General features: G+C 37.1%; 2 protein-coding genes across 2 annotated transcripts in view; one reads left to right on the top strand and one right to left on the bottom strand.

The window, feature by feature from the left end:
* Positions 1-11,333, bottom strand: part of LOC117374001 (uncharacterized) — a 65,794-nt gene extending 54,461 nt beyond the window's left edge. The window contains exons 1-6 of the mRNA XM_033970135.2: positions 11,104-11,333; positions 9,039-9,164; positions 6,487-6,567; positions 5,440-5,613; positions 4,439-4,596; positions 2,489-2,668 (exon numbers count right to left, since the gene is read on the bottom strand). Of these exons, the coding sequence (XP_033826026.1) occupies positions 2,489-2,668; positions 4,439-4,596; positions 5,440-5,613; positions 6,487-6,567; positions 9,039-9,164; positions 11,104-11,133 (749 nt within the window). The 5' untranslated portion in view covers positions 11,134-11,333. The remainder of the gene's footprint in view (positions 1-2,488; positions 2,669-4,438; positions 4,597-5,439; positions 5,614-6,486; positions 6,568-9,038; positions 9,165-11,103) is intronic.
* Positions 11,334-14,612: 3,279 nt separating this feature from the next.
* On the top strand, positions 14,613-26,884 carry cd40 (CD40 molecule, TNF receptor superfamily member 5). Its single transcript, XM_033969866.2, has 9 exons — positions 14,613-14,819; positions 16,948-17,029; positions 18,430-18,549; positions 19,539-19,685; positions 21,541-21,634; positions 22,797-22,852; positions 24,172-24,267; positions 24,639-24,670; positions 24,801-26,884. The coding sequence occupies exons 1-9, from the start codon at positions 14,775-14,777 to the stop codon at positions 25,101-25,103; spliced, it is 975 nt and encodes a 324-aa protein (XP_033825757.1). The 5' UTR covers positions 14,613-14,774; the 3' UTR covers positions 25,104-26,884.

Here is a 26,884-nt window from a genome sequence, read left to right as displayed (position 1 = left end):
TCAACGATGCAATCCTTTAATATTATCTATCAAAAATCCTACATTTTATGACTCTGGAATATTCCATGGGATTCCAGTGTTCCAGATTTGATACTGTACCTGCAATAGAAAAATAAAGTTAAATTTTGAAGGCTACATCTAAACAACAATTTTGAACCTAATAAACCTGTTCCAGAAAATGATTTAACCAGAGAAATAAAATTGAAACAAATTGAAACAAACAAAACTGAAATATGTAATGAATGAAAATACTTGGCTAAAATGGGTACAGTATACTGCTCAAATACTACATCAATACCATATTCTAATGAAAAAGACCTGACCTGTATACTTAACCTCTTCACTAAAAATCATTTGATAAAACTGAATGCTATCACTTATATAATAAATTACCAGTAGTAGCTTTAAAAGATGTACCATCTTGGACTATGGGAATGGCTACTTGTGTCCTTAAAGATGCAGTTATACATATAGACACAAGAAGTAATGATAAAAATGAAATGGAAAGTTTTACTAACGATTTCTGTTATTAGACTTTATCTTCTGATAATTATGGAGAATTTGCTTTTAACTGAACACACTACTGCTTGTGCAGATATTTGGTGGTTGCAATGTGCAAATTTACGTTTGTATGCCATTCTATCAAAAACATGGTCAGGTGTTTGTGCATCAATTATGTTAATTATTCTATTCACTATAAGGTGTAGCAAATTCACTAAATTTAAAACAAATTAAATTGTCATACAGAGTTAACTCAAGAAATAATCATGCATTTAAGAGGTCGTTGTCTTATCAATCTAAACCCAAACCCAAAGGATTGCCTTAGATATGTTACTTGCCAAAGAATAATAAATATGTATCAAGTTTGAAGCAGAATGCTGTACTTATATACTAAATAATACCTCTCCTGATGGTCTTTGTCCATGGAATTTGCTAAAAATCCTGGCGCATCTGAAAACACTTGGTCAAATTGGCTCTACAAAATGTTTGTTATCTTAGTCATAATTGGATGTTGTGTCATGCCATGTCTTAGATTGCTGGTAGAGGTCGAAGACATGTGCAGGGCCACTGTCCTAATGAAGAAGTTCCCTCGTCACAAATTTCGTTATTCTCCGTAAGGTCTCAATTCTCATGTCCTGAACCAATTGACTAAGTTTGGTCAAAACTATGTAGATTGATCATTTGTTTTAAAAGATATAAAATCCAAATTCTGAATCCTAGTAAGTGCTCCTTGTTTCTTATTTGCTGTCCGAGAGTCATGTGTTAATTTATGTTTTATGTTAGCCTAAGGGCTGGGATGTGTTATAATGCAGTGACTAAAGCTAATGCTAATATTTTACTCATTAGGGGAACTTTAAGTTGAATGCATTATTATGTGAAAGTAGTGTTTTGTTTTTAATTTTGGTGTGATCACATGTTTTTAATGTGATCAAAAGGGGGGATTGTGAGATTAATGTTTCATGTAACATGATATTATTATACTTGATATATTATACTTTGACCTGTATGTTTTTGTGGGTGCCAGTGTGGCACGATGATGTCATAATGTACTTGGAACATACATGGACGTGGAAGTGCTATGTGCATTTTTGTACCAAAACGTGCAAGACGTGTGTTTCTTAAGAAAGACCAGATCAGCATGCTGACTTTGTCTTCATTGAACCCAGATAACATGTACATGTCTGTATATTCTAAGCTAATCATTAAGAGAATGTGACGTGTGCTACTAGTATATAGAGCCCACTCTGGAGCTGTAAAATTAGGAGATGAAGAGATCATGATGTTGAATCAGTTTGAATGATGCCTGTGCCGAAATAAAGAACCTGGTTTATGGATCTACTTGAGCCTACTGGACTTTTGTTTGCGGTGTGCCTCCGGGAAAAGCTGACAAGGTACAACTCAGTTTCTGGCATGTTTTCAAGAAAAGGTTATAGGTTTCAGTGAAGGCCATCGTCATAGTAATTAACAACTTCAAAATATTATCTTTTGAATGGATAAAAGTTCAAAAAAGTCCTTCAAATCAGGAAATAGTGATATCACAGAAATATGAATATGCCGTGTACAATTCAAACATGGATCATGATTTTATTTTTAAAAAAATTGAAAAAAGGAATCATGATTGTTTTTAATTATTATTTTTAACCTATTTAGATTTTTTTTTTATCATGTCACACTGTTTTTTTCATTATCTTTTTTGATTCATCACTTGATCTTGATTAATGTAATTTTTTTCTACTTTTGTGAAAATCGCTCGTGTGTCTAGTGTCAGTGATTTTTTATTCTGTGGTTCTATGTGATATCAATGGTTTTGAAACTTTTATTTTATATTTGTTCTTAAATAAATTTACCTCTTTTGGGACGAGTAGAGTTGTATAAATACATATTGGGCAGCACTATGGAAATGTTTTTGTTTATGAAATGTGCCAAATAAATACATTGCATTGATTTAATAAACAGTTATTACATTGCAGCAGCACATTTGACTCACTGGTATTCATTTTTGTTGGTGACGAGGCTGAAGGTCTCTGGGCTCTGTGTTTGGACTGTTGTGTTCCCGTCCGACAGGTGAATCACCGTGGAGACAGAGGGCGCCATTTCTCCCTCCGCTGTAGTTCTGCGTTTGGCAGGGACCATGACCAGCTGACCAGGGTGGAGCTGTACCTCATATCTGTAAGATTAAACACACAGGCTTTCATGTTTTTCATATTATTACTTGGTTTGGTGGGACAGTACCTGTAGTGAATACTAATTTATTATCAGTTTAGTGTCAGTTTGTGGAAAAAAGTTGAAGAAAAGTACAAAATACAGGATGAGTTCTGAAATTGAATACCTCTACCTCTGTCGTCAACACAGTTTAATCTTCATTTAACAAAACAAATGTGTTGCCGATTTTGCACAATAGATTAGACTAATCAAAATAAATAACAAGTCTTTGCCCTTGTTAGTTTTATACAAATAAGGAACTAAAAAAAACAAGTTTGCCTACCTTTAAGAAGTATTATATTAGTCATCAGAAAGCATAACTGTAGTGAAGATTAGACATTCAGATTCAGAGGTGAGCAGTACTCAGTTACATTTACTCAGTTACATTTACTTGACAAACTTTTTGAAAATTTACTTTCAGAGTACTTCTCATGCATCATATTTTTACTCCTAGTTGAGAAATATATTACACATTAACAGTACGGTACTCTTACTTGAGTAAAAGTTGTGGTTACTCTTCACACTGTGAGTTACTCTGTAAGTGACAAAAGCTTTATGTTCACAATATGATATGATTTGAACAGATATGATTCAGTTTGTCTCATAGTTGTGTATATCTTTTGAAAATTCCAGCTTGTGTACAGTTATGGTAATTACATTAACTTCAAATTATAAATCAGATTTTGCGTTACAGTTACTCTTTAAGTTGCTCTTACCTCAATAGTACTTTTCCCAAATACTTTTTTTACTCTTACTAATCACTTTGTGGACCATTACTTTATACTTGTACAGTTTAATCTTCATTTAACAAAATAAATGCGTTGCCTATTTTGCACAATAGATTAGACTAACAAAAATAAATGGCCCTTGTTAACATTATAGTCGCTAGCAATTACTGGTGCGTACTGTATGTCATATCTGCTGCCCGTGTCCAACCAGGAAGTAAAATGATAAACCTCAACAAAATTTAAAAGTCCTGGCTTATATGTTGTGTTCATGTGACATCAAAACATGGTTGAACCCCTATAGTTGAAACTGAGCTGGTCATTTGCTGTTTAACTGTCAGATTGCAGATGTGTTGACCTGGTTTATGGTTAATATCTCTGTAATTACTAGACATAACTACATGAAATAGTCTAAATAAACAAGAGTGTCAATATTTTTTCACCATAGCTTCAGAAAGTGGTCCAATTATGCTCTATGCACAACAGCGCCCAGCAGTCTCACTACTTCCTGTCCAATTTTATCTCTGTGAGGTTTGTGCCGAGTTACGCTGAAATGAATAAATAATTAAAGATCAGAGAGTGGACAAGGAGCAGTGCATGGATGTCACTGACAACATGTTAAACATGACACAAATAAAACAAATGCTTACTTCACCAGAGGACACTGATATTTGTGTCTCAACGCTAACGCTAATGCTAATTTTGAAGCATAATAAATGTTAAAAATAAATAAAAGTATTCTACATTTAAAACCAACCAGGTAGTTTACATTTTAATTATTTTGAATTTTAATAGATTGTTTATTTTATATTTTCAGATTTGAATAAAAGTGACTGTTAGCTTTGAGTCACAGTGAGTTAGCTAGCATGCTACTGTGCACAGAGCCTTTTATGTAACCCAAACACAGGATTACTTACACTTAAGGCTTAACACTGAATTCCTTTTAGATTTAAAACTGTTTTACCACAATTATATTTCTAATTTTGTGTGCAGCTTTAGTGTGTACCCACCTGACCCATCTGAAGGAGGCCAGCCCGCCCCGGTGCAGCAGCAGTACCCCCTCTCGGACACACTGTGGATCTGTGGAGCGTGGAGCTGTTTCCGCACTGTCCTCTTCATGAGCCGTGTAAATGTTTCCATAAATGATTTTATTCACCAACTCCATCATCTGAAACATCACAAGAAGAAAAAATGCATGATGTAACTTTTTGGAGAGGGATATATACCACCTCCATGGAGATATTTTTGCTTTAAAGTGGTCGCCAGTTCACAGATTTGACCTGTAATTTGGTCTGGTGGTGTTTACAGGGCTTATATGTATTACACAATTTCTGTTCTAATGTTGTTTCTCATGAAAAAATATACATTGAGTTGTGTTTTGTTTCATTGACATGTTTTGTTTTGATGATGATCATGATGTTTTTTTCCCTCAAACAAAAAACACTCTGTTCCACCTTGTGATGTCATGTGGTAACAGGAAGTGCTCCACTGTGTTTTTTAAACTCCACACAATCATTCAGCTAATTTAAGCCCTGGAATTGGCAATCTCTGTGAAACAAATAGTAAAATGTAGCTGTTAACTTGAAAACTACCACTACATGACATCACAAGGTGGAACAGAGCATTTTGAGCTTTGTAGATTAGACATACTAATAATAAAGTGTTACTCTAACATGTGTGAATGAAACAAAACACAACTCCAGGTCTGTTTATGATGAGGTAACAGCATTATAACATGGCTAAAAGTTCACAGGGGTCAGTTTTGTGTAATATAAGACTTTTAATGCCACGCTATGAAGCATTCTACACAAACCAATAGCATCTCCATAGAGACAGCATAGACCCTCCATAGTTACACAGTGAAGCTTAAGGAACAATAGTAACAATATCTGTTTTAAGGGTTTGGTTTTTGTATGTTCATTTTATCTACCTCTCTTTTGTATTAAATATTCTAGGCCTATAGAATGTTGTGATGTTATCTGAAACACACAGGTATGATTTATGTTCAGACCTTGTACTTGTCCTCCATAGACTTGGCTTCGAGCTCGTAGTCATGGTGACCTCTGAAGGAGATGGAGAACCTGGAACCCGCTCCGTCGTCACAGCTCTTCACGATGGAGAAGGGCAGCTGCCGTTTGATGAGGCCTTTCTCGATACTGCACAGGAACTTAGAGCTGAAGTCAAACTGCACAAAGTACACACACATCAACTCATTAACTGCAAACTGTTTCAAATGAACTCCCTGTTTTTCACGATTTTAAGACGGTAGCAGTACAGAAAAATTAAACATGATGGCCTAATTGTTTATGCAATAATTTGATGTTTTGGTTGGTCTCAAGACAATAGACTCTGTACACGCTAGCTAGCTCACGTACCTCAAAGCTAACAGTCAATTTCATTAAAAATTATTATTATTGAAAACATAAAGTAAGCAACCTATTAGAAGTCAAATTAATTGAAATAAAGACACCATAATTATTTTCATATGTAGAATACTTCAGTTTGTGGCATTGTTTTAATATTTATTATGCCTCAAATTTGGCATTAGCGTTAGCATTGAGACGCAAACTTCTCTTTCTCTGTGCTCTGGTGAAGTATTCATTTTATTCGTGTAGTGTAACATGCTGTCAGTGACATCTATAATATTTATTAATTTCAGCGTGACTCTATAAAAACTTCAGAGAGATAAAATTGGGCAGGAAGTGGTGATGGTAACTGAGGTTTCAGGGCGTTACTGTGCACTGAGCGTATTATCTAATCAGAAAGTAGAATGAGCCTCTCACTAGTTTCTCATTTGTGTTGCCAGTTTCAATGCTGAAATGCTGAAAATTGGTTTAAATCTCAAATGACTCCCTCTGAGGCTTGTTTGGATACTGAGATCTGCAGGTTAAGGCACTGACAACCCAGATTCAGTTGTGATTATATATATATTTTTGTTTTTTTTGTTATGAGAAAACCTTGATATGTTTTGATGAGAGAGACTTACATAATGGTTACAAGCTCAAACATGTGAGATTTGCACAAATCTATGGAAAGCTGAAATAAAAAGTGAACTTACCTGAATAACACGTTTCTGCCATCTGTAGTGTGAGCGTTTGTGAACACTGAAGTTGTAGAGGGACGGCTCCGGCTCCCGCAACTGAAGCCCACACATCTCATATTAGGAACATTAAAACAATTCAATTATGATTATTTCAAACACTTAAACAACAATGATTTATATATTTAAGTTAACTTTGTAGAACAAATATAGACCTCTTTTAGTGATGTTTTTAATGTATGTTTTTGAAATTATTTGATTGCGCCATTTTTGTTTAAATCACAATTACAGCTATGATTTAAAGCTGCACCGTGTAACTTTTCTCGTGAGTGTCTGCCACCTCCTATTCTTTTAATTACACTATTTTCTGATGTGTTTTGTTTCATTCACACATGTTTAACACACAAACCCTACATATTCTAGGCTTCTTAGGCTCTGTTCCACCTTGTGATGTCACAGGGTTATACAGGAAGTGCTCCACTGTGTTTTTAAACTCCACACAACTTCACTAGAATCACCTGGACAATTTCAGACCTGGAATTGGCAATCTCTACTGAACTAAAGGAAAAATGTAGCTGTTAACTTGAAAACAAACACTTGATGACATCACAAGGTGGAACAGAGCATTTTGAGCTTTGGAGAAGTAACAGACTAATAATAAAATGTTAATCAAACATGCGTGAATGAAACAAAACACAACTCCATGTTTGTGTTTGAGGGGATAACAACATTATAACGTGACTAAAAGCTCACAAGAGTCAATTTGTAATGCAGGACCTTTAATGCCATACTGTGGAACATAATGAACTGAACTGATTAATTACAGAGCTTCTTTGTGGAGTTAATTTTGGTTTACGGTTAAGGCGCAGACCACATTCCTACTTGACCATTATCAGGAACACAAGAACAAGAAGAGCAGCTTATAAACAGGGCTGCACCGTCGGGACAAAGGTTTGGGTAAGTCCACAGAGCTAAGTGTGATTCATTAAAAACAGGTTCCTCCGACACAAACACAAACGCAGTGTAAAGATAATTATCTTTAGTTACGTAGAATGCTGTTGTTGATGCGACATGGAGATGCAAAAGTGTTACAAATCAGAATCAGTATTTGAATATAGTGTTGTCTGCAGAGGACAAAATACCTCGTCTACTATTCTGTATAAATGTATCTATCTCCATGGATACAAACAACTGGTCAGATCTTCATAAACAAATTCATTAATTAAACTGAATAAAGTGTGCCAGGTGGAGAGTGACAGTTAGCTTGGTCTTATATCAGAAAGTCCCCTGAACTACAGCACCAAATTACCCACATCCCGAGGGACAGTATGACTCTGTGTTGAGTCGACTCACAAAATTCTCGGTTGACTAAAGATTTATGTACTGAAAAGGCACGGCTTGGCAATGGAAAAACCTCCCAAAATGATTAGGATCTTAGATAAAAACTATGATACAAACAGAGGAAAAGTCAGATTAAACTGTCCAGACACTCTCAAAACTCCAGCGAACTAACTCCATGCTTTCTCATTTCTACTGTGGTCCAAATAAATCATTATAATCTAATACTAAAGTGCCACAGTTCCATTGCTGGGTTTCAGATTACAGCGCAACGTTCTAGATATTTAATACAGATGGATGGCAGCTAAAATAACATTTGTGAATTTACCTTTTGGATATTTCATGGCAAAGTACAATATAATCTATATAATAATATAATCTTGTCCCCATAGACTGTATATATAAATGCACATAGCTAACCTGCTAGCCGCGGCGTTCCAAATAGAATTGATAATGGGCACGCTTACGGCTCCATTGACTCTGGCTTCACTTCACTTTACATTGAGAAATTGTCGCCCCTCTCTCTGTAACTGAGAGAGTCTCAACATTTTGGTCTTAAAAATGTTCATATTAACCCGCTCTACATGATCCTGGTTATATTTTCAATACTTTGTCTGTAAATCAAGATGTGAACATTAATAACAGACAAATCAGGTGACTTCTTAACCTGAGGTGGCTCCCGTTAGCATTAGCACCAGGTTTGATTGACAGCATTGTTAAACCAGCGGTGCAGGTGGGAAGAGGTGTTTCCTTCAAAAACCTCACTTTACCCTCGATGAGCCTCATTTGACTGGAGATGAACGTCACACTCACTTAATCCACTTCTATACACAGTCTACGCTTGCCTCCATCTGGGAGTATGACACCATCACACTCTTTACTCTGAAAACTAGAGAGAGACGATATATCGCTTGGCCGATACAATAGGCTGATATTTGCACTTTTTAGTGTATCGGCTAAAGGTCTTAAATCTCAGCAGCTGCCTAACTATGCATTTAAAGTATATGCAGAACGCTTTATTTGAACATTTTAGTCCAAAGAGAATCCTGCAAAAAATACTGCAAAAAGGCTACATTGCTGTCCCATCCAGTTTGTAGTAAAACAAGGTCGTGGATGATTAGACTTGTGGAAATGATCAAATTTGGCCCTACATCTGAGCCATCGGTTCTTCTGGATCTAAACAATCAATACCGACATCTGAAAACCTCTCATCGTGTTGGCTGACCCGTTACCTTTTCACTGCTCTGCTGTCTGCGCAGTTGCTCTCGGCCCATCCTGGCATGGTTCAGAGCATCGTCGATGGACAGTTCTCCTCGCTTCACTTTGTTCATGAGGATCAACTGCATCTCGTTGCTCAGCTGAAACAAAAATACAACACACACAGTACTTTTACTTACTGAGACATCATACTTGTACACACCACATCAAAATTGGGGCTAAACTTGGATTAAACCCAAAATTAAACCTGGACTAGATAAGGACTAAACCAAGACTAGCTCAGGACCAAACCAAGTCTACGTCAGGACTAAAGCCGAGATGCAACCTCAAAAAAATGTACTGATTGACAAGGGTTTAATATACTTTAATATAGAAGCTCAATATCTAACACTAGTAAAAAGCAATGAAAGATTTTTTTTAGTTTTTTTGTGGTGCACTGTGCATACTCTGCCTTCAATGTTCCTCAGTATAGCATTATTCATCTCGTATTTATTTAAAGGTCCTATATTACACAAAATTGACTCTTGTGAGCTTCAAGCCATGTTATACCTGGAGTTGTGTTTTGTTTCATTCACACATGTTTGAGTAACTCTTGTATTAGCCCATCTACATCTCCAAAGCTCAAAATGCTCTGTTCCACCTTGTGATGTCATGAAGTGGTAGTTTTCAAGTTAACAGTTACATTTTCCCATTTGTTTAGTAGAGATTGGTCATTCCAGGTCTGAAATGATCCAAATGATTCTAGTGAAGGGGTGTGGATTTAAAAAAACAAAACAAAACAGTGGAGCACTTCCTGTATTTCCACATGACATCACAAGGTGGAACAGTGTTTTTAGTTTCAGTTTAGCCTAAATATGCAGGGTTCGTGTTAAACATGTGTGAATGAAACAAAACACAACTCCAGGTCTGTTTGTGATGAGGAAACAACATTATAGATGAGCGATTGACATCTCCACAGATCTGATTTGTAACTTGGTCAGGTAGCATCCCCTGCTTGTCTACACTGAGATAGATGTATTTAATGCCACACTATGAAACATCCATGTAATGCAATAACATCTCCATGGAGACAAGCAGATGATGAACCCTCCACTAGAAAGGTTACATAGTGCATCTTTAAAGTGGTACCATGTATAATAAAAGACCACACAATATGAAATAAAATAGTCTTGAGCGAGGCGGTAAAGATTCCATGGAAACAGGAAAGTTAAACCCTCAATTCGGAACATTCTCCTACAGCTGGGGAGCATTATAGAGCTGTGATGTCACTTCAGGTGAGAATAAAATAGTTCAAACAGAGACGAAACAAGAGAGTTTTACATGTACAAAGTATTTTAGTTCATGCAGAATTACTCAAGCATTGTTTAAAAAGAGGAACTAATCCCAGCACAGAACAATGACATCGATTCTGTGATCCCCTGTGATCAATATTTAACTTGTGGGGGAAGTTTTATTCAAATAAGGAACAAAAAAAACAACTTTTTACCTTTAAGCATCATATTAATAACTAGAAAGCATAACATCTGCAGAGCTCAGACATTCAAATTAAGAGGTTAGTACTCAGTGACATTTACTTTTTGAAGAAACTGTACTTTTCTAGCAGCATACTTTTACTTCTACTGGAGGAATATATTGCACAGTAACAGTCTCTTACTTGAGTAAAAGTTTTGGTTACTCTTCCCACTTTGAGTTAGGTTTATGCTGACAATATGATATGATGTGCACATTTGTGTTTCTTGCACTGCTCCTTCAGACATAATTCACTTTGCCTCATTTTTGCATTTATTTTAAAAATGCCAGATTATGTGCAATGACTCCAAGTTTTGTCAAATTAACTTAACCTCAGTTTCAAAATCAGATGTTCATCCCAGCAGTTACTCTTTAAGTTACTATTAACATACATATACACATACTTTTTTACTCTCACTAATAATGTTTTGAACCACTACTTTGCACTTCTACTTGAGTAATATTATTTTTAAGTAACATTCCTCTTACTTAAGCACAACTTTTGGCCACTCTGTTCAAATTCTCATTGACAAAAGCAGTACGTCCTGCCTTCAAAATGAGCACACTTACCTGCGGCAAGTTCTCAGAGCCCCACTCCATTTTTATCAAACTTGTGCGCTCTTTTGTGAGGTTAAATTTGGCGTAGCATTCATTCACATGTTATTTAAATCCAGATATCATTCAGTTGCCTTCTTGTATCGTCCAAAGTCCATTTTATAATAGTTTTCCTCATGCTCAGGGTTAGGTGAAGCCAGTTCAGCCACACCTACTCTGAGCTCTCTCTCTTTCTCTCTGTGTGTGTGAAAAAAAATGTCCACAACAATCCAAGTTGCTCGTCAAGTCTGGTCATGTCTTAGTTTTCATGTGTATCCACCAGAGGGCGCATTTGAGGGCATTATTTGGCAGTATTGTTGTAGTATTTGTCCTCATCTTGAACCTATCAAAAGAGAGGGACAGTAATGAGTTACTTATACATGACTAAGTATACTATTACTTCTATATTACGCAAAGTTTGGCCATCAAGTTGTTACATCCTCAAAAACAGACCTGGATTTGTGTTTTGTTTCATTCACACATGTTTGAGGAATCCTGGTTTATTAACCTGTCTACTTCTCAAAATGCTCTGTTCCACCTTGTGATGTCATGAAGTGGTAGTTTTCAAGTCAACAGCTACATTTTACCTTTAGTTCAGAGAGATAGACAATTCCAGTGCTAGAATTATCCAAATGATTTTAGTGAAGGTGTGTGGAGTTTAGAAACACAGTGGAGCACTTCCTGTATTACCTCATGACATCACAAGGTGGAACAGAGTGTTTTCAGTTTGAGAGAAGAACTGAGAATAAATCTGCAGGGTTTGTGTGTTAAAAATGTGTGAATGAAACAAAACTCCAGGTCTGTTTGTGATGAGGAAACAACATTATAAAACAGATCAGAAAATAGAGTAAAATGGGCCCTTTAATTTATACTTGATTAGCATTTTTTATGATTTTTTCCCATGATCTTTGGTGTGCTTTGTAAAATCTTAAATCTTCTTTAATATCTTAAAGGTTTAATACATAACTTTCCACGGTCCATATACGGAGTTATTGTTCTGGTAAAAATGTTCCACAGTATGGCATAAATCTTCATAAATCTATCGCCATGGAGACAAAAAACAGGTGACATCCCCAGACCAAGATACAGGTCAGATCTGTGGAGAGGCAGAGAGGCGACTCCGCTTAAAGTTTGAATGTATGTTTTCTGTAGTACTTGTATAATATTTTCACCGTTTACATTTTACCAAAAGAAAGAAATACAAGTACTTCTTATGTGGAAGTTTTTCAATACTTCCTGCCTTTGTTAGATTTTTTAAAGGGCGGATATTACGTTATTTTCTGTTCTATGTTATAATGTTGTTTCCTCATCACAAACAGACCTGAAAACACTCTGTTCCACCTTATGATGTCATGTGGTGATACAGGAAGTGCTCCACTGCTTTTTTAAACTCCATACACCTTAGGCTAAGTTCAGCCCTGGAACTGGCATATGTATAAGTACTTCTCCACTGAGCAAACGGTAAAAGGAGCTGTTGAATTTGAAAAATACCACTTCATGACATCACAAGGAGGAACAGAGCATTTGAGCTGTGGTGATATAGACAGTGTTGTGGAAAAATTACAATTCTAGATGAAAAGTAATCCATTTGTGAAGCTCAGGGAGTTTTGAAATACAACAAAGGTTCATTCTTTGTTACAGCAGATACAGACAGGACCCAGACCTGCCCTGGACACAGACTGGTGTCCCAAGTCTCTCTGAGTCTCTCCCCTTGAGCGTCTGTCCCCCTGGTCCTTAGTCTCCCCCATAGTCCCCTCGAGTATCTGAGCTCTGAGTATTTATACCAGAATGACAAACCTACATACAAGAATCTGTTTAGTGTAATGTATTCATGTCTGATGTAGTGTAGTCATTTCCATAGCTACACTTAAATTTGTCTTATTGAGAAAGCACCAAGTAATTCATTTCAAACAGTAGAGGGCGTCTCAGCTGCTCTGTGGTGAAGTCGTGTGTCTAAGTAACACACAGGGAAATACCTTCATGTGTTACTGTAGTACCAGGCCTATTTGGAATATTTATTTTCTGTTCCTTACTCGTAAAACAAGCGAAAAAAAAATCCCCAGTGTACTTGAAGAGAACAGACAATGCCAAAACTGTTATTACTGAAACTGAGGCACATCACAGGGAGCCATTTTCAGATTTTTGAGCAGTGGCTTTAGTCACATGATCTGGCATCTGACAGAAACTACTTTTCCAGCAAGTAAATAGTTGTAATTGTGAATGAATCAACAATACACGCCTTAATAATACAGTAAATATTGGATCAGAGCATGTTTATTTGTCACACATGTCAGGTCAGGTCATATTTATGAACTACTACTACTACTAGTACTACTACTACTACTTTGGCCCAGTGGTGAAGTACTCGATTTTGTTAGCTTAGTAAAAGTACAGATACAGAGCTAAAAAGTTACTCAAGTAAAATTATCACAAAGAGAAATCTACTCAAGTAAAAGTATTTAAGTACCCGTTTAAATAAAAGAGTAAAAAGTAAAAGTATTTCACACAACTGTTGTTAATTTTTTAAAGTGTTAAATGTATTAATATTGATTTAAAAAATTAGACATATTTTGATCAACAGCAGCAATACAAATCAATGTCTTAGTTTTTCTAATGAATTTTGTATATTTATTTTTGTTTTGCTCAAACCTGAAGCTTGGACTCGAAAACTTTAGTCAGGATGTTTCCACGAACATGATAAAAATAACCCCTCAAATCAAGTACTTTTTACTAAAAAAAAAAAAATCCAGTATAAAATGTACTTAAGTAAAGGGCAGGTACCAAAAAATTCTACTTAAGTACAGTACTTTACTACTACTTTGTTATCATCCACCACTGTGTTTATGAACTACTGCTACTACTACTACTATTAAACAACTCACTTGAACTATATTAATCTACTTGCATCTCTCTCTTTGTCTCCTCTCTCCTTCTCTCTTTCTCCCTCCCTATTCCTCTCTCCCCTTCTCTCTCTCTTTCTCTCCTTCTCTTCTTCTCTCTCTCCTTTTTTTCTCTCCTCTCCCTCTCTCTCTCCTTCTCTCTCTCTCTTTCTCTCCTCTCTCTATCTCTCTCCTTGTCTCTCCTTCTTTCCCTCTTTCTCACCTCTCTCTCTGTATCCCTCTCTCCTTCTCTCCCCTTGTCCCTCCTTTTCTTTCTCTCTAGCTGTCTGTCCATCCCATAAGCTATCCTTGTTTCTCTCTCTCCTTCTCTCTCTCTCCTTGTCCCCCCTTCTCTCTCTCTATCTGTCTATCCATCCCATAAGCTCACCTTTTCCTTCTCTCTTTCTCTCTCTATCTGTCTACCCATCCCATAAGTTCTCCTTATTTCTCTCTCTCTATGTCTCCTTTTCCCTCCTCCTCTCTCTCTTTCTCTCTCTCTCTCTCTCTCTCTACCTATCCATCCCATAAGCTCTCCTTGTCCCTCCTCCTCTCTCTTTCTCTCTCTCTATCTATCTCTCCATCCATAATCTCTCCCCTGTCTTTCTGTTTACAGGAAATGGTCGAGTAAAGCAGAAGTGACGTCGGGAAGTACCAGGTTTTTCAAGCTCGCCCGCTGCACGCGCTCCATTCCTCGCGGGACAGACGCTTTAAAAGGAGCAGGTGACGCATTACGCACGGACAAACCTCACCACACTCAACGTATACAACATGTTTCTCTCTATTTGCTGCGTGTTTCTCATCTGCAGTTTGAAGGTAAGTGGACACTATTTGCTTGTTTAATGGCGCATTCTAGTATTTCGTATTGAAAAAAGCAGAAGTCAGTAACATCTGGTAACGTCTTGTAATAATAGCTCAGTTTTACGCGTAAGAGCAGCTCATTTTGACAGTTTTGCAGGTTTGAGCTTGGTTTCGCTCACCTTATTTGCCGTTTGGTTTGTCTAACTTTAGTGTCCAGTCTAATGGTACAGTGACTCGGTTCTTCTGGTTTACTTTCACTTTCGTTTGAGTCAGTAGCTCAATGGTAGCGCTTGACAAGGAAGGGAGGATTAAAAACGTATTTTTTTAAAATATAAATCCAAGTTATTTAATACAGTTGAACGTTGAGTGTGTCTCGTTGGTTCTTTAAGAGTAAGCTCTGGGTACTTTCCGACGCGCCCTCTTCAAGTGTCACATGGGACTAGACGGGACAAAGCGCGTATCCATGCCAACGATATTAAGTAAATACATATATATAAGTAAATCTTCTAATTGTAGCCTACAAACTCAATTTTAACAGCGTTTTTTGATAATACAAAATGGAGGTAAACGAGCTCAACTATAGACCTATGTTTATTATTTACTGTAAACAAAGTAATGTGGTCTACTCCTTTCAGTGAAGTGAAGAGTGGAGTGAGTGTTACACTGGACAAATGTAAGAGGATGTACCAGCACCATCCACAGAGCTCCTTTGTACCCCATTCTGCTGTGCATCTCCATCTCAAAGACTCTAACCACTTCATTAAAGACAGTGTAGTTCAGATCTTAGCCAAAGAAAAGAAATTATTTGAGAGGGGAGTTAAAGAAGATATTTTTTTGTTAGGAAAGAGAATCCTTCCTTAAACAGGAATGGGGGCCTTAGACATCATCTATCTGCTATGTATAACTCCATCCTCAGACCCAAAGAAAACAAAGAGAACAATAGAGCTAACCAGGATGCCAATAGTTTTGGAAGCACTCAACAAGAGCACAATAAGAGAATAAGTGTGACTCAGGCACAGTTCACATGTAGTGTCGGTCAGTAGACCTAGCTAACAAACAGAAACTGTAAACAAACAGGTGCTTTCAGTTTCAGTGTTAGCCCCTCCCTGCAGACAGATATAAGGCAGTGTCCTGAACTGAAGAAGCGTCTTGGATGAACAGTGAAACATCTTCACTCCTACAACTTTTTGTCCAGTTGACAGATTTAAACTTTTAGCTTTTACTATTTATTTTAAAGGCGCAGTGTGTTTCTTTTATAGTGGAGTGGAGTCTGCCATCTGCTTATCTTCATGGAGATGCTATTGCTTTACCTGGAATTCCCCAAACTATGGCATCCGACCAAAGTTACATATATTATTACAGCTGTTTTCACTGCTAAAAAATGTATAAATAAATAGGGTACTCTGATAAACATGCGGTCTTACTTTGAGCAGGCCTACTTCTCCACAGATCTGACCTGTAAATGGTACATGGTCACATTTTTGTACTGTATTCAAGGCACTCAAAGCGCTTTACATCAAGGAATCATTCACACATTCATACAACAGTGTACGCAGATATTATTATGATGATGATTATTTGTATTCTTACTATTTCTACATAAGATGATACGTATAATATAAATGTGTTATTATTGTGAAGTGACTGTACAGTTCAACTCTATATCAGTCCTGCCAACACTGCAGCGTGAAGGGAAATGAGACGAGATAAGCAAATATTGAGACTTAGAGTTAGAGAGAGTTTTTTTGTTTTTGAACATTTAAAAGGGGAAAAAAACTTTGTAATGTTTCTATAATTAAAACATGATCAGAAAAGAAGCAGGAAGAAGCATCGTTTATTTTTAGAACTATAATTTATAATACTTCATCTGTATGTTATTCTAGTAAGTACATTGTAGGGTTATCAAAAGTATCGAATGTCAGATACTAATCCATATTAAAGTTAGTATTGACTCTAGATACTCATTTGAGAAGGTATTGATACTAAAAAGTCACATTCACAGGACAGAAATGGACCTTTTCCCTTTTTTTACTTGAGTCTTTTTTGCACTTAAGTAACAAAGCTGAGTACTTCTTCCATCTCTGCTTGGTGGTTAAACAGGTTAAACTTTGAATTCACAGTATGATCCTGTTCCCTCTGACAGGTGCTGACTGCTGCAGATCCGGTGTGTGACCCAGAGACACAGTATCTGCTAAATGGACAGTGCTGTTTAAAGTGTAAACCAGGTATGTTTTCGGGTGAAGGGTGCCCCATGTTCTTAGGCCTGGCACAATACCTACAGTTCAGTATATAAAAGCTGGAACAAGATATTTTAACTTATGTAATACAACAAAATTTGGCTGTTGAATAAATAGGTTCTATGGTGAATTATTGGTTCATTCTCTTTTCCTTTGTTCCAGCTCATGACTTTTAGTGATGCTGTCTTTTTAAAAATGGGTTCACTGGGATTATCTTGCTTTGTGACAGTGGTATAAAGTAGTTTCAGTATTATCACTTATTGCAATGTTGTGCTTCAATTTTTTTATTTTTTATCATGGCAGGCCTATATGTTCTTGTCTCTATGAAGATGTCATTGCTTTGCCTGGATGGTTCCACAATATGGCAGTAAACTTATATTTTTTCCTGGTTTGTAACAGTAAAAGTCAAAATGACCAGTTACCAGTGTTCAAGTCCCTTTACCTAATCCGGAGAGACAGTGACATGTGTAATATAGGCCTGTAGTCCTGTAGAGATTTTTTATTAAACATTTCCTAGTACTTTTCTGTGCAAATAGTTGTTTTTGCATGAACTAATGCAGTTGTAATATTATCAGTGCATTTGTGTGGTCAGATCATAGAGATTTGAAATGTTGGAGAGCTTTTGCCACGCCCCCTTTTAGTCAGCTGATCTATGGGCAGGACATGTCTTTACTCGATGACAGCCCCTTATTCTTCTGTGTGGATTCTGTAGCTCTCAGAGAGGAATAGTCTATTTGTCTATTTTCATTAATAATAATCATTTATGTTTATAGTTTGAAGTTATATAGCACCATTCAAGATTTTACAGCGCATTATTCATTCACTAGTGGTAATTTAGCCACAGCTGCCCTGGGATAGCCTAACAGAAACAAGGCTGCCAGTCTGTGCCATCTGCCCCTCCAACCACCAACAACACACCACATTCATACTAGACTAGGTGGGTGAAGTGTCTTGCCTAAGGACACAATGACAGAACTTGGTCGAAGCAGGAATCAGTCCTCCTACCTTCCGACTGGGACACCACTGTGCCCCTGAAGTACATTTATCCATTTGGAGACAATAAAGTCTTGTCTTGTCTTGTCTTATCTTCTCTGGAAAATTCTCATATCTCCTTTTTTATTTGCAAGCCGCCATGTTTGTTTTGGCACAATTGAACCATGCGATTCTCTGATTGGTTAATCCACCTGTCAATCTCGTCTAAAACGGGGTACTTGACCCGCATGTCTATTGTAGCACTGTCAAAATGTGTGGTTTTGACTGGCCAGGCCATGTCAGACAGGCCATTATTTAAATATTTAATACTTTAATGTATTTTTTTAATTTTAATATATTTCAAATGACTTCTCTGTAATTCTTCAAACACAATTTTTTCTGTACTTGTTTTGCAGGGACCAGCATGCAGACCAACATGTGTACTAATCCTGTGTGCAAAGAGTGTGATGAAAACGAATACATGGACAAGTACAACACTGAGCCCCTGTGTGAACGACAGCCGTACTGTGACCCCAGTAAGGACTATAGCAGTACAAATACACCATGTGCTCATTTAAAGTGCATGTGACAGGGCTTCATGGTTTTCTAATTACAGATTTGGTGGGATAGTACGTGTGGTAAATATCTCTCATAGGTTTAAATCAGTATGTAGTAGTAAGAAGAAAAGTACGAAAATACAGGAAGTCACAGTAAGTTCTAAAATGGAGTTCTTCTACCTAGTATGTCAAAGCCAATATGTAGGGACAATTTGTGCTAAAAGAACACATTTTTCTGGCAGTTTAAGCATTAATTTAGCTAAATAAAGGTGTTGTCATTTATTTTTATTAGTTTACTCATAATTATTGTGCAGTTTAAGTTTTGGTCTGTGTTAAAGGTCCTATATTACACAAAATGGACTCAAACCATATTATAATGTTGTTACCTCTTCAAAAACAGACCTGGAGTTGTGTTTTGTTTCATTCACACATGTTTGAGTAACACTTTATTATTAGTCTGTTACATCTCCAAAGCTCAAAACGCTCTGTTCCACCTTATGATGTCATGAAGTGGCAGTTTTCAAGTTAGCTTTTACTTGAGATCAGAAGAAAATGGGCAATTCCAGGGCTGAAATCATCCAAATGATTCTAGTGAAGGTGTGTGGAGTTTAAAAACACAATGGAGCACTTCCTGTATTACCACATGACATCACAAGGTGGAACTGAGCGTTTTCATGTTGAGGGAAGAACTCAGCCTAAATGTGTAGGGTTTGTGTGTTAAACATGTGGGAATGAAACAAAACACAACTCCAGGTCTGTTTGTGATGAGGAAACATTATAACATAGATCAGAAAATATTGTGATATGGGCCCTTTAATAGTACTGTGTCTAGGAAACAGTTACGCATTTACAGACAGAGCACCCGGGTGACCTGTGGGTGTGCTGTACTTCTGTATTTTGCATTTGAACTTAAAAGGAGCGTGTCCGTGTGCATCCAGCGTAACCTCTTGTGATTTGCATCTTTTCAGATCAGAATTTCGAGTTTCCTAAGAGCACCAGTAAAACAAAGAGATTCACGTGTTTGTGCAGAGAAGGTTTCCACTGCTCCAGCCAGACCTGCCTCACCTGTGTCGCACATACAGAGTGTGAGCCAGGCTATGGAGCAAAGACTACAGGTACAGCACTGTCTATCCATCATCCATCCATCTATCCATGCATCTGTTTATCCATCCATCTATCTGTCGATCCTCCATCCATACTTCTATTTATCTATCTATTTATCTATCCATCCATCCATCTATCCATGCATCTATTTATCTATACATCCATCATCCATCCATCCATCTATCCATGCATCTATTTATCCATCCATCTATCTATCGATCCTCCATCCATATATCTATTTATCTATCTATCCATCCATCCATCCATCTATCCATGCATCTATTTATCCATCCATCCATCTATCCATGCATCTATTTATCTATCTATCGATCATCCATCCATACATCTATTTATCCATCCATCTATCTATCCATTGATCATCCATCCTTTTATCTAGTTATAGTCTAACCATCCATCTAACATCTATGTATCCATCCACCCACCATCCATCCATCCATCTATCATCTAGCCATCTAACTATCTGTCTATCATCCATCTATCTATCACCTATCCATCCATCCATCTTTCTATCCATCCATCTATCCGTCTGTCCGTCCATCTGTCCGTCTGTCTGTCTATCCATGTAGCCATCTATCTATCTGTCTATCTATCATCCATCTATCTGTCATCTATCCATGCATCCATCCATCCACCCACCATCTATCCATCCATCCATCCATCTATCTATCTGTCTGTCCGTCCATCCGTCTGTCTGTCTATCTATCCATCTATCTATCTATCGATCATCCATCCATACATCTATTTATCTATTTATCCATCCTTCCATCTATCTATCCATCAATCATCCATCTGTTTATCTATTTATCTATCCATCCATCCATCGATCTATCCATTGATCATCCATCCTTTTATCTAGCTATAGTCCATCCATCCATCTAACATCTATGTATCCATCCATCCATCTAGCCATCTAACTATCTATCTATCATCTATCCATCATCCATCTTTCTATCCATCCATCCATCTATCCGTCTGGCCGTCCATCTGTCCGTCCGTCTGTCTGTCTATCTATCTATCATCTATCTATTTGTCTATTTGTCTATCTATCTGTCTATATGTCTATCCATCCATCCGTCTATCATCTATCCATCCATCCCTTCATCTATCTATGTATCTCTCCAGTTAAACCTCATCCCAGCCTGTCATAATCACAGTTTTATTTTGATAATTACTCAATAATTAATACTACTATTACTGAATAAGTAATATCGTTTTATTTTGGTGAGCCGAGGGTTTTCAGTTGATTCATGTACTTCTCTGAGTGCACTCACTAGAACATGGAACAGCGCCCTCTGCCTGTCAGATCCTCTCAGTCTTTAACACAGTTTAAGACTCGACTGAAAGCCCACCTCTCCTCCCTGGTATTTAACACGAGCTAGACAGGATGTGATGGTGTTTTATTGTTCTTTGACTATGTGTTGTTTTATCTGTATATTTCTTTTTTGTTTACTTTTGTGTGAAACTTTGCTCAGCTCAAGTTGTTTTCAATGTGCTATAGAAATAATCCTGCACTCAAGGCTTTAAACGACCTGTACTGCACCTGATTTTTTCCCGTGTGGTCTTGAGGTCAAAATAAGTCCGCTGTGTTTTTTCCGCATCTGATTATAAAGCGTTGTATTGTACGATTATCTGGAAATGGAAGTGTTAACGTGCGAGTTACTGTTAGCGTCAACGCAAACTCTTTACTGTGAATTAAGATACCCAGAATGCAAAGGGGAAGTGAGTATTCTCGAATCACTGTACACTGTTTGAAACTAGTTCTGTTTTTCATATTTTTAACACAGTAAAAAACAGGTACAGCTCATTTAAAGTGATGTATAATGTTTTATCTGTTGATATTTTTAGGAGGACAGACTAGGGACACCCAGTGTGAAAAATGCCCTGATGGGACATTCTCCGATGAAAAGTCCTGGAACAGCACCTGTAAAAAAATGACTGAGTAAGTACAAGCCCAGAATGTATTTAAAAGTCCTATATTACACAAAATGGACTCTTGTGAGCTTTAAGTCATGTTCTAATGCTGTTACCTCCTCAAAAACAGACCTGGAGTTGTGTTTTGTTTCATTCACACATGTTTGAGTAACACTTTATTATTAGTCTGTTACATCTCCAAAGCTCGAAATGCTCTGTTCCACCTTGTGATGTCATGAAGTGGTAGTTTTCAAGTTTATGCCTGAAAATCCTACATAGATGTTACCCTGTTAGTGTTGTCATTTCAAAATTTTGCTTAAACTTAGATCATCTTTGTTCATTCTGTCAGAGCAGTGAACAAACGTCACTCGTGTGTTTTGGGATTGTTCGTACGCTCAAATCTTTTGGAATGACATAGTTCTGTTTGTGAAAAGAAAGCTTTATATAAACGAACAACTTAAAGCAAAACATATCATTTTTGGTGTTTTCGAAAAAGATATTGTGGAAAAAATATATACGTCTTGAATTTAATCCTAATCCTATCAAAATATCATATCCATTGTTGTAAATTGTCTAATCTGAAACTCAAATTTGTTGTATTTAAATCCCTTTTGTCCTCTTATATAATTTTTCTAAACTATTGTTCAAACCCAAAAGTCCTGAAAGCAAAAGCACTTTCTACAGAATTTGAAATATAAGATGTACTACTGTACTTATTTGTCTATGTTTATTTAATATTTTTGCACATACCGTATGAATGTAATGTAATGTAATGTAATGCTTAATTAATGATTCTAGTGAAGGTGTGTGAAGTTTAAAAACACAGTGGAGCACTTCCTGTATTACCACATGACATCACAAGGTGGAACAAAGTGTTTTCTGTTTGGGAGAAGAACTCAGCCTAAATATGCAGGTTTGTGTGTTAAACATGTGTGAATGAAACAAAACACAACTCCAGGTCTGTTTATGATGAGGAAACAACATTAGAACATAGATCAGAAAACCGTGTAACATGGGCCCTTTAAGATTTTGTTGGTGATGTAGGTCTTAACTTTTTTCCCACAATTGCCACTAAATGAAAGCTAAGATACATATTTACTACAGGTACTATCCCATCGAACCAAATTCTAAATAGAAAAAGATGAAAACTTGTCACGTGCACTTGTGTGAACTCGCGTCCTTCCCCACAGGTGTCAATCTGGATATGATCCACAAGGGGGAAGCAGTGAGTCTGATAATCTCTGTGGTAAGTTGCTGTTTGTGTTTACTATGTCACATCTGCTCCATGATCCGCTAACTCGTAGTAATAAGCAAAGTAGCTGGTTAATTAGAGCTCTGTCTATGATATAATGAGAATGTATACATACAAACTTATAGTGATGGTGATTCCAGTGATTTTAGTTTCAATCTGATGCCAAATATTACATTAAGAATCACAAGATTGATCCGACACGATGCCACATGTTGTATTAAAATGCTTTGAAACGCCTCTACTATAAAGAATTCAACCTTGGCATAATTGAGGCTAGCATTAAAAGCAGATACATTTAAATATAAACAACGTATAAACAGTTTGAGAGGGGTGTTTGTCCACTGATCCGAAGGTTAGCGGTTCGAATCCCACTCTCTACACAAACGTCATTGGTTGAGCGGTCAGACGCACTCGCCCACAGGTTGTCGGAGCAATTCCAGCTCCCACAGATGAATGCTGTTGTTGTGTCCTTGGGCAAGACACTTAGCCCTCCTCATCCCGAGTGTCTGTGTACACTGGTGTATGAATATGTGTGTAAATATGTGTGCGAATGGGTGGTTCTGATATAAACCAATCTGAAACTGACACATTCGCTCAAAGACATGTATTAAATAGGAGGTTTTGGTGAAAGTTGACAAATAGGCCTATGTGTGAGGCAGTTTACTCAAACCGAAACTGAAATATCATACTGAAATGTTAGGTGGTTTTTGTGGTCTCAGCCGTTCAACTGCTGCTATAAAACTGATACTACGTACTGTACTGTCATATTTCTTCAGTGAGCACAAACAAAGCATTCAAATATTCTGTATAGTACTGCAGTGGTTTTCTGGTCTTAAATAGTTCTCATATTGACCCCATTTCAGAGTTCAGACCTGGTTTAGTCCTGTTCAGTTTTATCCTATTTTTTACTTGATCATTGACCAGGTTTAGGCCTAGTTTAATTCTGGTACAGTTTCGGTTTGGCCCTGGTTAGGCCTGTTATAGACCTGCTTTAATTCTGGTTTAGTTTTAGTCCTATTTTAGAAATGATTTGACGTCGTTTTAGGCCTGGTTTAGAGGTTTAGCCCTTTTATCTATTTTAAACCTTGGTTAGTTGTTACTCAGACCTAGTTTAGACCTAGTTTAGACTGGGTTTAGACCGGGTTTAGACCTGGTTTAGACCTCTTATAGACCTTGTTTAAACCTGGTTTCGTCTGGTTTAGACTTGGTTTAGACCTGGTTTAGCCCTAGTTTATCCCTGGTCTTGGCCGTATCCTTTGAGCTGCTTTGTGGTGTAAATGTTTGATTTGAAGCCTTCTTTCTCTGTGTTTCAGTGCCTCATAATCGCGGACACATCGGGGTGATCTGTACAGTTATTATTGTTCCGATTGTCTTGGGCCTTGCAGTGTTTCTCTACTGCAGATGTAAAAGTAAGTTCTAACTGTTACAAATATGAAAGTGACTATTTGAGTCAACAGAATTCAAAATGCATCTATTTGAAGATGTCTTTTTATTGCTAAACAAGATCTTGACCTGTAACTAGTGACATCAGCTGCTAGTCACCATGGAGATAGACAAGTTCTTCCACTATATTCAACCAGAAATGTTACAGATTGCACCTTTAAAACATTTTTTTTATATATATAGATAACATTTGTGGTTCAGTTTTATGTTGAACTACTGAAACGTGTAACTTTTTATTTTACTTTTGTTGTAGTCTTATGTGTATTTGGCATTTATTATGGTTCTATATGTATTTATACACATCACCGTTTCTTCTGTCTCACTTTTTTTTTTCTAGATAAAACTGGATATAAATTAGCGAAGATGCCGGTAAGAATTCATTATTTATTATAATTTTGTTTATTCATTTTGCTGTGGTGACTTTTGGCAAAAATTTGAGGTTTTATAGAGTTTTATAAAGTTTTTTTAATCATAACTTTTGAAATTTTGTGCTTTTTAGGTTTATAACAATGATGGAGTTTACCAACATGCAGAGGAAGAGGAGACGAGGGACGAGAAAGAGAAAAAGACTCAAGTTATCACAAATCCCTCAGACGACATGGAGTCCTTTTACACATCGGAAGAGACCGGTTCCACCTACATCAGCACCATACCCGTGGAGTCCGAGTATCTGCCGAGCCCTACTCAAGTGCTCACCGCAAACGGAAATCTTCTGTCCCAGGACAACAAAGAGCATACCGCCCCAACACCAGAAACTCTAGGAATGAACGGTGGCTCACATGTTACAGTAATACAAAACTAAGGACTGTACCACTTTAAACGCACACACTAGCATCATGGCTTATGTGTAGTCGTTCTGCGCATGTCCCAGGCCCGCAAACTCATAGAACTGAAGTTACATTATTAACTAACCATCATTTTTTACTTTTAGTCCAGTCGTCTCTCAATAACAAGTTTTGAATGTGCGCTATATTCCTGCAGAAAATATACACAACAAACGATAACAATGAAATTATTCCCAAAATTGTCAAACAGTAATAATTATCTTGACATATATATGGGATAATCATTTACCAGTTACTAATCGATATGATACTAAAGCTTATATCAAAACTACATACTCGTTTGAAATATTTGGAAAGAGACAAACAAAATGACTCCAATCTGCACACATGAGGAAAATGATTTTGTGTTTGTAAAATCCTTAGGTCCGTTAAAACTGGCAAAGGCCAAAATCGCAAACTGAACCGTGCAATTATTTATTATGAATGATGTGAAAATCTTGTGTCGTTCTCGTGGACACATAGACTGTATATATAAATGTACATAGCTAACCTGCTAGTTCCAAATAGGAAGTGATCATGGGTGAACTTCTGGCTTCAATTCACTTTACGTTGAAACATTTCCCATCCCTCTCCCTGTACCTGCTGCAGTGAGTCATCATTTTGATCTTAAAATGTTCATATTAACCCGCTGTGCATGGTTCTGGCATTTTTATTTCGCCATTTTGTCCATAAATCAATATATGAACATTAATAACAGACAAATCAGGCGCCTTCTTTCCGAGAGGTCGCTCGCACTAGCGTTAGCAACAGGCTTGGTTGACAGTGTTGCTAAGTGCTCACTCCCTGCTAAACCATCGGTGCAGCAGAAAGAGTCGTTACCTTCAACAGCCTGGCTCCGGATTGGCTCTTTGGTTGCTATGATACTCACGGTCGGTACTCGGCTCCAGATTCGCCCCTGTAACTGCTATCCACGATGAGCTTCATTTGTCTGGAGCCAAACACTATAGGCGACGTCACACTCACTTAGTCCACTTCTTTATACAGTCTGTGCATGGACCCACTCTTGTGTCCCCTCTCAGTTTGTTTGATTTCTGTCACATCCCTAGTTTGCAGCACTATGAATAGATTCTACACATTATCAATCTGGAACAGCTCTCCCTAAAAGCCATCGGAAAATACAAAACATGACGATTATTTGACTCGTATAGGATAGGACAGATTTTTTTTTACCTGTCCTTAAAACGTTCTGAAGGCTAATTTTGTGACATTCCCATTCTTACCAGTAGGGGGCGACAGGCAAAAGCACTAATGACAATCCAAGCGTTCAGATCAATGAGTAAAATCACTGCTAATCGAAGGAAGACAATTGTGCATATTTAAGTTATGAAATATTAATTCAAATATGTCAAAAAAGTATCAAACGCGTAGCACTTTGAAGTACTTTGTGTTCAGATCATGGGCTGTATATATAATTCCTCTTCTATATATAGTCTATGGTGTGGACTGTGCTCTATAAACATAAACTCACATGTACATCATCGGAGTAGTACAATATGCTTTTTACAAAATTCACGTGAACCTCCTCGATCATGAACTGTGAATACTATTAAACAAAGAAGGCCACGTTTAGAAGCTACTTTGTACTGCTTTATAAATATATTTTTTAAAGTGTTATCATGACACGAAGTTATGAAATGTGAACGCACTAAAGTCATTGTGAAGTGTTTCGTGAAGTATTGTTGTACATATCTGTGTGTAGTTTGTATATGTGGATATGTATTAAAATGTGGAGTAAGTA

This window comes from Periophthalmus magnuspinnatus, chromosome 7 (genome assembly GCF_009829125.3).
Source record: "Periophthalmus magnuspinnatus isolate fPerMag1 chromosome 7, fPerMag1.2.pri, whole genome shotgun sequence".
NCBI classification, from domain to species: domain Eukaryota; kingdom Metazoa; phylum Chordata; class Actinopteri; order Gobiiformes; family Gobiidae; genus Periophthalmus; species Periophthalmus magnuspinnatus.
The sequence above is the reverse complement of the archived record's forward strand: the minus strand, read 5'-3'. Positions and strand labels throughout refer to the sequence as shown.